The sequence below is a fragment of the Terrapene carolina genome, unplaced genomic scaffold (assembly GCF_002925995.2).
Source record: "Terrapene carolina triunguis isolate 2854851 unplaced genomic scaffold, T_m_triunguis-2.0 Scaffold232, whole genome shotgun sequence".
Taxonomy (NCBI): domain Eukaryota; kingdom Metazoa; phylum Chordata; order Testudines; family Emydidae; genus Terrapene; species Terrapene triunguis.
In genome coordinates this window covers 10,405,921-10,423,087 of record NW_020664583.1, presented here as the reverse complement: position 1 = coordinate 10,423,087, position 17,167 = coordinate 10,405,921, and the positions used below count along the sequence as shown (strand labels likewise).

General features: G+C 44.2%; 1 protein-coding gene across 2 annotated transcripts in view; it reads left to right on the top strand.

Annotated features, from left to right (window-relative positions):
- Positions 1-17,167, top strand: part of DCAF1 (DDB1 and CUL4 associated factor 1) — a 99,404-nt gene that overhangs the window by 32,554 nt on the left and 49,683 nt on the right. For both annotated transcript variants that reach the window (XM_024205671.2, XM_024205672.2), the window contains 10 exons: positions 595-732; positions 1,825-2,328; positions 4,943-5,044; positions 5,734-5,892; positions 9,111-9,290; positions 10,216-10,425; positions 11,668-11,837; positions 12,813-12,937; positions 14,136-15,396; positions 16,398-16,596. In XM_024205671.2, the coding sequence (XP_024061439.1) occupies positions 595-732; positions 1,825-2,328; positions 4,943-5,044; positions 5,734-5,892; positions 9,111-9,290; positions 10,216-10,425; positions 11,668-11,837; positions 12,813-12,937; positions 14,136-15,396; positions 16,398-16,596 (3,048 nt within the window). The remainder of the gene's footprint in view (positions 1-594; positions 733-1,824; positions 2,329-4,942; positions 5,045-5,733; positions 5,893-9,110; positions 9,291-10,215; positions 10,426-11,667; positions 11,838-12,812; positions 12,938-14,135; positions 15,397-16,397; positions 16,597-17,167) is intronic.

Here is a 17,167-nt window from a genome sequence, read left to right as displayed (position 1 = left end):
TGTCAGATATTTTGTTCAAACAGAAGTAGGGTGGCATTCTTACTAAAAAAAATAGCTTCTCTTTCTTAGTGAAATGATCAGTACGCTTCCACTGGTGTCTCTTGCACCAAACCATTCTGGATTTAGGGCCAGATTAAGGAATCCCTTATTTTCATTGGTGAGCAATTACTTTCATTAATAGTTCTGTTGGCTCCAAAGGGATCACAATCTGGCCATAAAGAATAATAAAATGTCTTGTTGAAGCAAAGCACTTTTGGCCAGATCCTGCTTCATTATACTAGTGTAAATCCAAAGCAACTCCTCTGAGATCATTGGAATTACTTCAGGTTTACGCTGGTGTAACTGAGAAGAGAATTAGGCCAGATAGTCAGTGTTAACCTACTGAGTGCTGGTACTTTCTGGGCAATAAGCCAAATGAACGTGTAAGTGAATTCTGCATGCATAGAAATCCTGACCCAAACCATGTAATGTAAATTGTTGGTGTGTAACATGAATAATGGGGAGTAAGGAGAACTGTGCCTCAACACAGTTGATGGTGGGAGGGAGGAAGGGAGGAAAATTTAGTGTCTGAATGGCTTTTTTGTTTTACTTTAGGAAGGCATAGTTGAAAATCTATTTAAGTGGGCCCGAGAGGCGGATCAGCCATTGAGGACATATGCAACTGGGTTGCTAGGAGGTGCTATGGAAAACCAAGATATTGCTGCCAACTACAGGGATGAGAACTCTCAACTGGTAATGTCCACATGAGATTCTTTTCTTTTCGGGAGAGGGACATGAAATTATAAAACTTTTTTTGTTTGCCTGGGGCTGCTGACATTTATGAAATAGTATTTTATGCACTCTTTAGTGGCTCTAATAGTAAAACTGCAGGAGTAAATGCCTTTTGTTTCATTCACCTTCTCCTCGAAGGCATATTTTTTGATGGTATGTTTTGTGACCCAATTTCTTGTGTTCTGTGGGTGGCATTTTCAAAAGTACCTATGGGAGCTAAGAACACAAGTACCATTGACTGTCAATGGGAGTTGTGCTCCTAGCTCCCTTAAGTACTTTTGAATATTCCACTCAAAGTCCATAGCTATCACATGTCAAAGCTCACATATTGGACACATGCTGTAAAATGAAAGGCAGAACAACAAAGAAACAACTTAACGTGAAATAACATTTTTTTAATATGAAGCCTTTTATCACTTTAGTTTTGTGATACCTTATGTAAATTGTCAATACATAAATGGCATAAATTTAGATCCATATGGGACAGGTGAAATTAGCTCTCAAATGAATACGATACATCAATGTATGAGCAGGATTAAATTCATTCTTGCACAACTGAGGTGAAATTGGGTCTTGAGAGTTTTCTAGAAACTTAAGTCAAGTTTGATATAATTACTGCTGCAGAGGTAGTGTGCACTTGCCACAGGCTAAGGGAGTAGAGGAAGCGCTCAGGGAACACAAAGGATCTTCTAGCATATATATTCTGGCTACAGCATTTCAGTTGTTGATTACAACTCCCAGGCCACCTCCTCGTCAGTCATAAGGATGTTGGGTATTGTTGGCCTTATTCATACAGGAAGCCATTATGGCTAAAAGTACCTTCCCTTTTGCTTGATTAGAATTCCTTAGGTTTAATTATTCGAGGCAGATTATTTCTGGCCCAAATGCAGACCACAGCATGCATGATACCTTATGCTAAAGAGCTGGATCTATGATAAGCGTGAGAAGACTTACAAATCTGGTAATGGCCAATCTTTGGAGCAGGCTAGATGCACTATTTGGTTGCTACATGAAGTCAGTGGATGCATTCTGACTTGTTTCTTTGCATGACAGGTAGCTTTGGTTCTTCGACGTCTACGGGAGCTACAGGGTAATGAAATGACCATGAAACAGGAAAACAAGCGTCCCAGTCCTCGGAAACTGCCTTCGGAACCTCTGTTGCCTCTGGATGAAGAGGCTGTGGATATGGACTATGGGGAGATGGCAGTAGATGGGGAACAGGAGGAAGTTGCCGGGGATATGGACATCTCTTTTCATCTTGATACAAGCCACAAGACCAGCAGTCGAGTGAACTCTGCCACAAAGCTTGAGGACATGGGACTAAGGAAAAGCAAATCAGGGAAACCGCATGAAAGAGACAGCTTCCGGAAGGCCAAACAAAAACTGGGCTTCTCTTCTTCAGAGCCAGAGCGGATGTTTGTTGAGTTATCCAACAGCAGCTGGTCAGAAATGTCCCCATGGGTAATTGGCACCAACTATACCCTTTACCCTTTGACTCCTGCCATAGAGCAGAGACTAATTCTGCAGTACCTGACCCCCTTAGGAGAATACCAAGAGGTGAGCATATAGGGGAGGGGAGGAAGCAGACTGAGTTTTAATTGTTTTGATGAGACTTTTGTATGTTTTAGGCTTGGCAAGATTTGCTTTTAATCAATAACTGTCGATGAAAGTTGATTTCTGTTGACACACTGAAATAGACTAAAACAAATCAATCGGTGACGCCAGGCAGAGGGTTTCCTGTGCTGCCTCAGCACCGGTGACACCTGATTTCGGGAGTCACAAGATACAAGGAGGGGTGCGGCCCTGGTAGGACAGAGCAGAGATCCCTGGCTAGGACTGCAAGGAGGAGGAAGATGAGCCCTTGGCCACAAGGGAGACCACCCCACTGCTGAATGGCTCCTGTGGCAGTGGAGGGTGCCCACTGCAGTCCTGCTGTGACAGACCCACTCTCTCACTCATGAGTTGGGAGTGAAGGGGATCTCTGTTTTGCCCTGCCAGAACCGCAGCCTTCCCCACACCCTATAGAGACTGGGTGTCACTGGCCCTGTGGCCGTGCAGGGTATCCTTTGCAGCTCAGTGGTCCCTGCTTAGCTCCCTCACTCCTGTGACAGTGGAGCTGCAGAGGGCAACCTGCATGGGTTGCGGGACCAGTGACATCTGATCCCTGTAGGCATAAGGTGCAAGGGAGGCTGTGGTCTCCTGGTCCAGAGGACCGGAAACCCCTGGCCAGGACTGCAAGGAAGTGGATGAGCCCCCGGCAGTTCCAGCCTGGGGCAGCCTCCACGCTTCTGGCTGGTGCGTGAGTGAGTGGAGCCAGTGACATCCGGTCCCTGCAGGCGCAAGGTGTGGGGAAAACTGCGATCCTGGCCTGGCAGAAGAGACCCCTGGCCAGTACTGCGAGGAGGAGTCATCGTTGTCCCTGGCCATGGAGGATGCTATTCCACTTCTGAATGGCTTTATTCCTGGGCAGGTGCCATTCAGCAGTGTGGTGTCCACCCCTGCAGCTGGGGACTCATTGTCATCCTCATGGCCCTGGCTAGGGGTCTTTGCTGTACCCCGTTAGGACCCCAGCCTTCCCCACACCTGCAGGGATCCAGTGTCACCAGTCCTGTGGCCATCAAGGGATCCCTCTTCAGCTCTGCTGTCACGGCCCCACTTGCTCACTCACCAGCGAAGAGTGTGGGAGCTGTCCCTGGGCAGGAACTGTTCAGCAGTGGGATGGCCTCCCCCCTGCTGGGGGGCTCATTATCCTGCTCAGTCCTGCCTGGGGGTCTCTGCTCCATCAAGCCTGGATGACTGCAGCCACATCTTGAACCCTGGTGTCTTGGGCCCCTCAGTTGCACAGTTAGCCCCTGCAGCCCCACCGTCAGCACTGCTAACATGAACTCCAACCCTGTATGCCCCACAACTGTAAAAATAAAAATAGTTAAAAATAGAAAAAAAACCCTTCAAAATAAAAATGAATAAAAATAATTATCAAAATTAAAACAAAAAAATAATCAAATTCTGCCAACCCTATGTGTGATATTAGGGGTAAAGATCTGAGTGCCATTGTTCCATTTCAGGATGTGTCCTGAATGTGGCATAGGTCACTATAGATTCCTAAAGTGTAAATTATCTTCAGACTAATTGTATGAGACATAAATGGTTAAGGTGAAACTAAGCGGCAGTCCTGGCTAACGGTTATAGAGTAGGTCACTGGGAATCAGACTCCTGGATTCTGTTTCTTTTTCTTAACTCTTAGTGATTTGTTGTGTGAGACGGGGCAAATATCGTAGGGAAATTGTATATGTTTCAAGATATCTGTAAAATTAAGATTAACACCCTACATTTGTAATGTGCTTAGAGAAAAAAGATGCCATGTATGTGTGACGTGTTAAAGCAAGTGCCTTGTATGACCGCTTCAGTAATCCTGGTTTCTGGAAGCTAGCTCCATTCATGCTGCACATTCAAGCTGGAAAATGGAGCTGTTTGCTTTGTTGTATATCTGGACACAAATAGTAGGGGTCGGACCAGTTTCACCAAGAAGCCATGATTTAACACAGGTCTGTCGAGAGGCTGTACCTTTGCTTAGAAAATTTCCCTTGATTAACTTGGTCTGAGATGCAACCCAGCACACAAAATTGCTTTATGGCATACCTTACATGTGCGTATGCACTCTGCTTCTGAGAGAACCAAAGAAACTATGGGACTGTCATAATAATCCCCATGTATTGCTGCATGCTGGATGGCATGCAGTCTGTCAGCAATAATAAGATATAAAATTTTGAGTTAATACTTGCACATATAATTTTATATGCAGGGGTTTTGGCTTTGTTGCCCTGCTCTCCTGTTTTTTGTTTGGTTGTTGGGTAGTTGTCTTTGCACAGATGGAAAACAGAACCTACCGCCAGGGTGTTCCCTGTATGAACATGTCATATTCTTACAGAAGGAGTGGCTTGAGATTTCCATGTGGCCACTGTCATGCATCTTGCTGCAGTCAGCAGATGTATTACAAGAGGTCCGTTAACTTGTATTGCTTCCTGTGGATGGAGCTGGGTACCTTTGACCTCTCATAACAGGTATCCTCTAATAGGGCAAAATTGGGGTTTGGGAAAAGAGTAAAAAATAAAACAGACCTTTTAAATGCTATGAAACATTGAGCAAGTCTCTCAATTCTCACTGTTTTCAGCTGCTCCCTATCTTCATGCAACTTGGATCAAGAGAGCTGATGATGTTCTACATTGACCTGAAACGGACCAATGATGTGCTGCTTACCTTTGAAGCTCTAAAGGTAAATTAGTGCAAAGAAGTTGTGTGTTGAATTGTGGTGCATTGAACCAGCTATTTGCTCTGCAGGCTCAAAGGTTTCTGAGGCTAATGCTCTTCTCCTTCAGTAGATGGCACCTGTATGTCGTGCAGGCTGGCCTGGGATTGGAAATGGAATCAATTTGAATCAGATGCTTCCTTGCTCTGCAAGGACAAAGCAAGCAACAAGTGGGAGAGACCACTTCCCATTTGTCATATGAAATAAATGGGGAGTGATTTCTAATGGCGAGAGCAAGTGAATAAATGTCGATTGCAGGTTCTAATCCTGGCATTACTGCTAATTGGCTGTGTAACCTTGAACAAATCACTGAAGTGCAGTTAGGTTAAGATTCCCTATGTGTAAAATGAGGATTCTTTCCAGCCTTTATAAAGTTCTTTGAGTGTTCATATTCACTTAACATAGTTTCGTTTAAAGTCGCATTTTTCAGGAACATAACTACAATGTTAAGCGAGGAGTTACTGTATAATAGAAAGGTGTTGACATAAGTTAAATTTTACATTCTGCTGCCTGTGATGGTGGGGAGAATAGGAATTAGGGAACCACATTTCTCTGCCACCTCCCTATACAAGTAGCAGGGCAGGATCTTTCTCAAGTGTTGCAGAGCACTGAGAGAAGTATGGGGAATCCCACACTAACCTGCTTTCTTTTCTTAGCATTTGGCATCGTTGCTGCTCCACAACAAGTTTGCTACAGAGTTTGTTGCTCATGGAGGAGTGCAGAAGCTGCTAGAGATTCCTCGTCCTTCCATGGCAGCTACAGGGGTCTCCATGTGCTTATATTATCTATCCTACAACCAGGATGCCATGGAGAGGGTAAGAGACATTCCCTTACTAGGGTTGTAGTGATTCACAGGGTATCAAGAAGCTCTGTGTCACTGTTGGTTCAAACAATGAATGAACAGTTCAATGGTAGAGCTGAAGAGCCAGCTACTGTTTTGAGGCCATGGCCTGTATAGAGAAGGAGTGAAGTGAAGGAATATGTACAGTACCACTGAGAGAGTGTTTGACTGATTATGTTTAAGCATGGGGGTGTGTAACTCCTTCCAGGGGGTGTAACCAGGGGAATAGCAGAACATAAAATCACAGGAAAATTTGCCAACCCCCCTTCCCAATTTTGTAATCTGTGTTATGTAGAAGGTCATATGATCATATTGCTCCCTTCTGGCCTTTCAAATCTATGAATTCGTGGCTACTGATTTACTGGGATTGCTTTTCCACATAAAATCCAAGCTTGGGTGGCTGCTCTATTGCACGGTCCAGAGGGAGGCTCCAAAACAAGCAGTGAAACTTCATGAGGCCACCCACACTTCATTGTATAGTTCACCTGCAACAATGGTTCACAGTTAATCTGGGAGGGCGTATCTAGTGGGATCCCATAGGGATTAGTCCTGGGTCTCGTACTAGTCAGTATTTTAATTAATGACTTGGATAACAGAGTGGAGTGTATGTTTATAAAATTTGCTGATGACACCATGCTGGGAGGGGTTGCAAGCACTTTGGAGGATGGGATTAGAATTCAAAATGTGACAAATTGGAGAATTGGTCTGAAATCAACAAGAAGAAATTCAGTAAAGACAACTGCCAAATACTATGCTTAAGAAGGAAAAATCAAATACACGAGTACGAAATGGTTGTAGGCTATGTAGTACGGCTGAAAAGTATCTGAGGGTTATAGTGGATAACAAATTGAATTTGAGTCAGCAATGTGATACAGTTGCAAAAAAGGCTAATATAATTCTGGGGTGTATTAAAAAGAGTATTGCATGTAAGATAATGGAGGTAATTGTCCCTCTCTGCTTGGCACTGGTGAGGCCTCAGTTGGATTACTTTGTTCAGTTCCAGGCACTGCACTTTAAGAAAGATGTAGATGAATTGGAGAGAGTCCGGAGGAGAGCAACAAAAATGATCAAAGGTTTAGAAACCCAGACCTGTGAGGAAAAAATTAAAAAAAACTGGGCATGTTTAATCTTGAGAAAAGAAGACTGGGGGGGGGGAGACCTGATAATTTTTCAAATTTATTAAAGGTTGTTATAAAGAGCACAGTGATCAACTGTTCTCCATGACCACTGAAGGTAGGACAAGAATTAATTAGCTTAATCTACAGCAAGGGAGAGTTAGGTTAGATATTAGGGAAAACTTTCTAACTATAATTATATTAAACTCTGGAATAGGCTTTTAAGAGAGGTTGTGGAATCCCCATCAATGGAGGTTTTTAAGAACAGGTTGGACAAACACTTGTCAGGGATGATCTAGGTTTTCTTGCTTATGCTACAGCACAGTGGACTGGACTTGGGACTTCTTGTGTCCCTTACAGCCCTGCATTTCTCTGATTCTATGAAAGCATGGACAGCATCATGGCCTTTGTTACGCCGGAGATCAGACCAGGTGATCATAATGGTCCCTCCTGGCCTTCAGATCTATGAAGCTATGAACAGAGTAGCTAAGGAGAGTTATTTCCCTACCTGAATTTTTTTTTTTTTGTATCTGCCACTAGGAAGTTTGTCCTTGTCTCCTCTTGTCAGATTATGAGAATCTGCTAACAACTTCCCTCTAGTTTTTGTCTGTTTTTAAATTGCTTTGAATAGTATGTTAGAATGGCTGCTACAAATGTAGTTTTGTGCAATGACTGGCTTCTTAAAATGAGACGGGCTGGATATAACTCTCTCAGAATACAGTAACTAGTTGTTCTGAGTTGCCTGGAGAGGTCACTGTACAGTAACTGAAGCTGTTCACACTGTAGCTCCTGGAGCAAGGACCCTTGCTTTTGTTTCTTCTATGATACTCTGTTCTGGTAGGTACCAAATTGGGGTACTGGAGTGCTGGTCTCAAAAGGATGTATGGTTAAGAGACTTGACCATAGATCATATCTTTCATTTAACACTCTGATTGTGTCTACCATCTTTGAGCCCCTTTAGACAGGTTTTGGTGGTACCCTGTATTTAGCCCCACAGGTGTACCACACTTCCAAAGTGACAGTAGGCTACACGTGGTTCCTGGCCATATCACCTTAACTTCTTAGGCTCTCTTTTTCAACTAAGGACAGTAGCAACTAAACTAGTAGTTAACATAAGAAACTACACTTCTGCCTATTAAATTCCTTAGTGTCTGGCTGTTCCTGAATTTCTGCTTATTTCTTTTCTGTTTGACGCCAACTCCAGTAAACAAGTAGTGTACAGATTTGTGGTTATCCTGCATGATGAGTAGTTAACCTGGAGCTAAAGAGGGATTTCTGCTAGTATAGCACGGTGAACACCACTGTCCAAAAGTGGTGGCAGTTACCCAAAATCTCTGGATAATTGGCAGCCAGCAAATCACTATCATCTGACTTGCTAGCCAGTTCCTCCAGGTGTCTGGCAGGGAGCAAAGGGGAGTGGTTCCAGAAAACACAGGGCAGGAGATGGAAAACTAGTTAGCTAGCTTGATCTAACTAGAGCACTTCTAGCTACTGGCATTTAGGATCCTCTTGTCTCTGTACACCCCTGCCGCCCTAATAAGGAGAACCTGTTCGACAGGCTTTTCCAATGATCCAAACCCCACTTTTCTGAAGCTCCTGGTTTATATTCAGATGTAAACTCTGCAGGTCAAAGAACATTTCTGTTTGTCTAAGCTGCCTCTCCTGTGCTTGATAAATATAAATAATGATCTGAAACAAGGTCATATTGTCTGACCTTAGCAAGGCTAATGGGCTTTTGGATTTTTTTTTTTTTTTTTTTGAAAGTATGGTATATGACTAAAGATTACAGGAAGTTTGTTAAAAATCCCACTTCCTATCCAGAGAGGTGGGACCATGGTGCAGTGAGCCATTGTGGGCTAAATGGGGCGAAGTCTTTTGAGCCACGCACATGTTTTCGAGTTGTGTCCTTCGGTTTGAGATTCAGAGGTTGTACTCATTGCTGCTCAGGATAAAAGCAACTGTATTAGTAATTACTTCACTTCTTATGTAGTGAGTGGTGACTGTCTGAGTGTAAGCACGCACTCAGTGTGTCTGTCCCCAGGATGGGAGGGTTGTCATTGCACCTTTTGCTTTGTAGGTGTGCATGCATCCCCATAACGTGCTGTCGGATGTTGTGAACTACACCCTGTGGTTGATGGAATGCTCCCATGCCTCGGGCTGCTGCCATGCTACCATGTTCTTCTCCATTTGCTTCTCCTTCCGTGCTGTCCTGGAGCTGTTCGACAGGCATGATGGCCTCCGTCGCCTAGTGAACTTGGTAACGATTACAGTCTCCTTTTACGTTCCGAGACATTGCTTTAGCGTCAAGTTTTAGAGCTCTTATCTTTATAGCTGTAAAGAGCTCCATTTTCTCCAACCCTCCCTCCCGTTGGAATGGATGGAGGTGGGATGTGGGGATTCTGTGTGATGGATGTGAGTAGCCTGCCTCCCCATTTTGGGGTCATTTTTACTCTCTTCTCACACTCAAAGATCCTATGATTATCAGGGCCGGCTCTAGGTTTTTTGCCACCCCCCCCCCCCCCCCCCCGGTCAAAAAAAAACCAAAACAAACCTCAGCGCAACTGCCGAAGCGCCAAAAAAAAAAAAAGCCTCCCGGAATGCCGCCCCTGGAATTGTGCCGCCCCAAGCACATGCTTGGTTTGCTGGTGCTAGAGCCGGTCCTATTGATTATTGTCTTGAAGGCTGAGGACTGGGTGACACTTCCCAAACAGCCTGTTAGTGCTGCTCCTTGGTTGAGCAATGGCTTCTTGGTTGGGCAATGGCCTATTAAATTCTAATTTTGGCTTAGTTCTCAGACCTTTCACCTCATGAGTGATACCATTCCACCAACGTGTATTCTAATCCTCATGTGATTGCTGTAGAAACACCTTCTCCAGATCTGCCCTGATGTGGCTATTGGATTTGCCTTTGGTTTTATGTGTAACGGGGGACAGGGAACTACTCTTCCCGGAGAATGTTGCTATTCACCCAGTTATCTCTATCTCTGCAAAAAGAGGCTTAATAGCTGAAAGAGAACACAAATCTACAGTTTCAGCTGTGATATTTGGTATCCATCCTGATAGTGAGGTTAGCTCTATAGGGTAAGTTTTCGTACATATGCAGTTGGCAGTTGTAGGCATCTTACTCCTGAAGAATGAGCCTAGTGAAAAGATGCTTCCCCTTTCTTGACTTGCTTTGTATAGATCAGCACCTTGGAGATCTTAAATCTGGAAGACCAGGGAGCCCTCCTGAGTGACGACGAGATCTTTGCCAGTCGCCAAACTGGGAAGCACACCTGCATGGCCCTGCGCAGGTACTTTGAAGCTCACCTTGCCATCAAACTTGAACAGGTGAAGCAGTCGCTCCAGCGCACTGAAGGTGGCATTCTGGTCCATCCGCAACCACCGTACAAGGTGAGCAGTCTGTGTGTGACGTTTTCACATTGTCGCAGACATGGAAATGAAATAATGTCTTCTGAAGTCAGTGGAATCCATGCAGGACACACAACAGACTGTTTTTTTCCCCAGTGAACTTCATGGCAATAGAAAAATGGCTGTAGCAAAGTTTCAGGGGGTATTTGGCTTCCATTTAATTGGGAGCTGCCACATGTTTCCCATCAAAGAGTTAAGCTAAGAGTGTCTAATCAGAACTTTTTCATCACATACCTACTTCCTTCTCATGTTTTTCACCTCTGAAAGGGCAAGATCAAGAAAGTTTTTAAAGGTACTGAAGAGAATTTGGGTCACGTTGTGAGATTCTGCTCTGGCAACAGAGGGAACAATCCTCTCTGTGCCCAAGGAGGACAATAGTCTTTAGAAATAAGCTAAGAAATCCTTGTGTTACCTTTAGTTCCTATTTTTTCCAGTTGATCTTAAATTGTAAATCCATTAACCATTCGTCCTGAGGGAGCAAATTCAATACATTTATGGTTTCTGTTCTGGTGTTTTGCTGGGTTTTTAGATGTGAACTAAAAAGACAACTTCCACTTCTGTGGAGTGACAAAAATTACACTTAAAGTTTCATTCAGGAAAACAAAGGAATTAAAAATGCAGGAATCTTGTGTTAAAGTCACTTTTCTTTTATGTTGTAAAACACATGTTTATTGAAATGTATGAAAGATGAAGTGATGAAGGTCGAGAAAAAAGCCTATTCAGGTTTTTTTCTATTTTAAATGGTTTTTATGATTGGAATTTAGGGACTGTAACTCCATTTTACTGCAGCTTTTTGAGAGTTTGAATCATATTAGTGTAAAATTCTTACTGAACTCTTTCTAAATTGTGTAGTAGTTACTGTATATTAGCCCCATGAGGCCAGAACTTTTATTTTGATACTCTTTCTTAGCTTTTCTCAAACTCACTTGTCATTTCTAGGTCTAGTGGGAAACTTGAAGGATATTGTTTTAGTAATTTCTCTAGCATCTATGTAGTGGCAGCTACACTAGATAGTATAGTAAGGGAATAAAGTGCAAAACAACAGCAAATTAACTACGAGTGAAATTGTATTTATTTTAGCTGTGTGGTGTCTTAATGGCCACTAGACTTGGATGTTCATGCAACTGCCAAGGGGAGTGATTTCCTAACAATATAGGGTGTACTCTCTACTAAGCATATAACTTTTGTGATAGCTCTTTAATTCACCCTGCCTCCTCCCTACAGGCCTGTTCCTACACCCATGAGCAGATTGTGGAGATGATGGAGTTTCTAATAGAGTATGGTCCAGCACAGCTCTACTGGGAGCCAGCGGAAGTCTTTCTCAAATTGTCTTGTGTGCAGCTCATGCTCCAGCTTATCTCCATAGCATGCAACTGGAAGACGTACTATGCCAGGTGAGACAGTAGAAACTATACTATACTACTGCATTTCCCAAACTGTAGGGTGCAACTCTGTAGTGGGGCATTGAATACTTTAAATAAGAAAATTTTCCATTTTTACATTAAACAGAGCCCCAACATCTAATTAAGGGCAAACATACACAGTGTCTCTTGATCTGCAGGGAGCCTGTGCTATAGTCATGTAGTTAGTGTGTATGAAAGAAGGAGTATCATTGACAGTTGAACCACAGTGGAAACATGATGATGTGAATGCCATTAGGGCTCTACAGAGCCAGAATGTTCTAGTTGTCAAGAATCACTGGTAAAATAGAAGCTGAGTAGATTTTAACCAGTCTTAATCCACTGCATTTCCCATCCACCCCTAACTTTGCTTACTTTTCATTGTGTTTGCTTCGTAGCAGAAAGCAATAACCACAGCATTGTTGGAGACTAGAAAACATAATCTTTCATAGTGCAGAGAGAAGGGAAAAACCAACTATTTAGGCTGCCCTGCAGAGGGTAAATCTCCATTAGCTGGGTCAAGGAGAGATGCTTCTCATCTCTCTGTGTTGACTTCGCTGAATTTGGCCAGGTGTTTTGAAATATGAGCCTGTATAGAGGTTATGACTATCTGGCCAGTCAAAAAGTGGGTGTTGGAAGCTGCTGATTTACTGTATTATGCTTAGACTGGTGACCTCAGAGGAAATTCTATAGTGACCAAACCCTAGAGTTGCATAGAACTAATCTAGGAGATGTTACTCCTAAAGGCATCTCTGCTGTTTTTGACAATAGGCTCTCTACAGTGGCATGCTGCCAGAGCAAAGCTACTTTCTGATAAATTCCTGAGACATCTCATCCCCCGGACCTCATCCTACATTGCAGTATCCAACATGTAGCCAAAGAGAGAAGAATCTGCAGGGAGTCCTGTTGAAGTGTTATAGATGTTCTATCCTAGTATTTCTAATTATTTCTTTCGCTGTACTCTTCCAGGAATGACACAGTACGCTACGCTTTGGATGTTCTGGCTATCCTTACTGTGGTTCCTAAAATCCAGTTGCAGCTGGCAGAGCCTGTAGATGTGTTGGATGAAGCAGGATCTACTGTCTCCACTGTGGGTAAGCTGAGCTTGGCCTTTAGGGTTTAAGTACTTTAACAATCATAGAATATTAGGGTTGGAAGAGACCTCAGGAGGTCATCTAGTCCAATCCCCTGTTCAAAGCAGGACCAGCATATCTTTAGTTATATGGTATTTAGGTGACTTGTTTCATGCCCCCCACAGTAAGATAGAGGGCTACAGCACTTGGTTCATAGTCACAGCCAGTGATGCAAATAAATGAAAGGAGATTGTGATATAGTACTTAAATTGTAAACTCCTGGAGGGCACAGCCTTTGTCTCCTCCTTGTTCTGAAGAACCCAGAGCACATTGTCAGTGCTCAACAAATAATACTGGCAAATCCACATTTCCAATGGGAGAGTGAGGGTCACTCAGCTTCCCGGACTCTTAAAGTGTCCTTATGGGATATGGCATTGGGAGTGGGTAGGAGGGGAGTACTGACTGTTAAATAATTGAACAGCTGATGAGTGTGCCCCTCTTTGATTCAGTCTCTTGGGTCAGTCATGCCACACACTCACAGCTTGCAAATGAATCAACTGGCTGATTTCTGGGCTCTAAATGTTAGGAGGAAGGGGCCTGGCATGTTATAGAAGTGGGGCTGGGGAGGAGACACTTGGTGTAGCTGTGAGAGAGAATCTCTCGTGTGAGCACTTTCTCTGGGCAGCACACTGGTCCTTCCTGGAATGAAGGTTGGGTTTGAAGAACAATTAAAGTAATAGATGCTTTTTGACCAAAAAGCAATCAGTTCCAGCCTTTTTTCTTTGAGTCACTCTGGAGGGTGTGATGTATATTGTCCTTTTTTAAAATAAAAAGTTACCCTCTCCTCCACTTTTGCTTTGTTACGTACATAATAGCTGCTTTCTGTGATGTCAATCCCCATGTCATAGCTGCAGTCTGGTGAGGTGCCTGGCCTAAAGCAAACATGGACCATGCCTGATCACCTTCTGTGAGAGACCATATTTGACCCACCACCGAGTATTGCTGTGGTGTGATTCACGGAGCATATCAGTGGGTGGTACTAGTGGAGGGGATTATCTAGCCTGGGGAGATAGAGGAACAGCTGTGGTGGTCAGGGAGAATGAGGTGACTGCAGAGGGACCCAGATGAAGAGCTGAGCAATGTCTCGTACTCTGATTTGTAGAACAATGTGTAATGCTTAACTAGGCTAGCATGGTAACAGAAGTATTTCTCTCATTAGGTATCAGCATCATCCTGGGAGTTGCTGAGGGTGAATTTTTCATCCATGATGCAGAGATCCAGAAGTCAGCCCTTCAGATCATCATCAACTGTGTGTGTGGCCCAGATAATCGGATCTCCAGTATCGGCAAATTCATCTCGGGAACACCCCGACGAAAGCTCCCCCAGGCACCCAAAAGCAGTGAGCACACACTGGCCAAGATGTGGAATGTGGTGCAGTCCAACAATGGCATCAAAGTGCTGCTGTCACTGCTGTCTATAAAGATGCCAATTACAGATGCAGATCAGATCCGAGCGTTAGCCTGCAAGGCCTTGGTGGGGCTGTCCCGTAGCAGTACTGTCCGGCAGATCATCAGCAAGCTTCCCCTCTTCAGCAGCTGTCAGATCCAGCAACTGATGAAGGAGCCTGTGCTCCAGGACAAGCGCAGTGACCATGTCAAGTTCTGCAAGTATGCTGCTGAACTGATAGAGCGTGTCTCGGGGAAGCCATTGCTGATTGGCACAGATGTCTCCTTGGCTCGGTTGCAGAAAGCGGATGTGGTGGCCCAGTCAAGGATCTCGTTTCCTGAAAAGGAATTGCTGCTTTTGATTCGGAACCATCTCATCTCTAAGGGGCTAGGAGAAACTGCTACTGTCCTCACTAAAGAGGCAGATCTACCCATGACTGCGGCATCTCACTCCTCTGCCTTCACCCCTGTTGCAGCCGCTGCCTCCCCTGTGGCTCTGCCTCGCACACCTCGTATAGCTAATGGTATCTCAGCCCGACTGAGTAGCCATGCTTCTGTAGGTTCTACTGCCACCTCTGTCCATGCTCAACCAAGGCCTTCTGTATCCCAGGGTCCACTTGCCCTTCCAGGTCCTTCTTATGCCAGCAACTCCCCTTTGATTGGCAGGATTAGCTTCATCAGAGAGAGGCCACCACCCTGCAATGGCAGGAAAATCAGAGTGCTGAGACAAAAATCGGACCACGGCGCCTACAGCCAGAGCCCAGCCATCAAAAAGCAGCTGGACAGACACCTCCCTTCCCCACCCACGCTGGACAGTATAATTACAGAGTACCTTAGGGAGCAGCATGCCCGCTGCAAGAACCCTGTTGCCACCTGCCCCCCTTTCTCTCTCTTTACTCCCCACCAGTGCCCTGAGCCAAAACAGAGGCGCCAGGCGCCAACTAACTTTACCTCGCGGCTGACCCGTAGGGCGGCCTTTCCGAAGTATGGAGGGGTGGACGGTGGATGCTTTGATAGACACCTTATATTCAGCAGGTAAGGAAGAAAGGAATGTTTCTCAAATCCTCTTGGGGTAATGTCTGTGCCAAAAGGTCTTACCTGCTACAAAGGTGGATGCAGGTCCCAGAATCCTCATTCCTTGGACAGATAAAAACATTTTTCTTCTACGGTGACAATTGGGAGAACTTTTCACATCCAATTTAAGAAGCTATTCTGATTCTCTTTGATTTTTATTAGCACTTAATATAGCCCCTTCAAGCTTCAGAGTATTGTAAAGACACTAATGAAGCCTCATGACCCCACCCTGGGAGGTAAGTATTGTAATCCCCACTTTACAGGTGAGGCAATTGAGGCAGAAAGGCTGAGCTACTGAAGGCATGAGGTTATCTGTCCGATCTAGGGCTTTTGGCAAATTAATGAATACAGGATCTCTATTTTGTTCTTGCAGCCTACCCCCATCTCCTCTTCCTCACAGCCACCAGTAGTGCTGTCCTACTCTACACAGAAGTCTATGACTTCTTCAGATGTGGAATAAATGGGAGGAGCTGATAAGTCTGTAAAATGATCATATGTTGATGCAAATGTTTTTTGGTGGTGATAAAACCACACTACCACCTAAAAAAATGTATGATCCTGAGACACTTGATGTACCCTCTCTCCTTGTTTTGCTTGTTTTATGCTTCTTTCATGAGGTCTTAGCCACCTGGCCAGGTTTTCCCATGTGACCATGCCACAGATTTTCCACCAGTCCAACTTGGAAGGTATTGAATCCAGATTTTACATCTGGTAGGATGTTATGACTCAAGGATTTCATCTTGCAGGACACAAATCCTGATGTTACAAGCCACAGTGTCAGCTGTTTTCTTCCTACTCCACTGGTGTCATTCTCTCTAATCTTCCCCTAAAAAGAAAGCTGAAGTAATAACTGTAGCTACCTGAGCTTTCAAGCACAGGTTTTAAGATCGTCCCACCCTTGTTCATTGTTGCTTTTCTTTCCTCCCTTTTGGGTCACTTTTCTACATTCTTTCCTTCCCCAGGTTTCGTCCAATTTCTGTGTTCCGGGAAGCAAATGAGGATGAAAGTGGCTTTACCTGCTGTGCATTCTCTGCACGGGAGCGATTCCTAATGCTGGGCACTTGCACTGGGCAGCTGAAGCTCTACAATGTTTTCAGTGGGCAGGAGGAGGCCAGTTACAACTGCCATAACTCTGCCATCACGCACCTTGAGCCATCCAGGGTAAGGAGTCAAAGACCTCATCTGAACATTGAGTTCCTGTGGTTTAAACCTTGTCCTGTTTTTGCTCCATATGGATTATATGGAACCAAAACACATCTACTGGCTACCATGCAGTATAGCCTACAAAAATACTAGCAGAATAACAGTGGAACAGTTTTTGCTCTCCTCCCTTAGAATTATATAAATCCTTCCTTTTACCTGACGGCACAAGAGGGATGTTATAGCTTTGTGTCTGCATAGATAACCTGTGTTTGTAAGGCTGACGAAGAGGGCTATTGAAGTGGCTTTGCATATGTATAGGAGAAACACAAGATGGCTGTAACAAAGAACTCTCCTTTTGAAACCTGATGTGCAAGAATCTAGGAAGAAATTAAAAAAAAATAAGTAGAGTTCTCCTCTCCACTCACAGAGCATTGGAGCTTAGGCAAGGATTACCCCCTTCTCATCTACTGCCATCATAATGTATAGCTCCTTTAGATGGCCATAACATTTTTGAGGAATATTGTATAGTGGTATAATTTACCACCTGATCACCATTCCTGAGTAGTGCAGTGAGAAAGGGTCCTTTGAG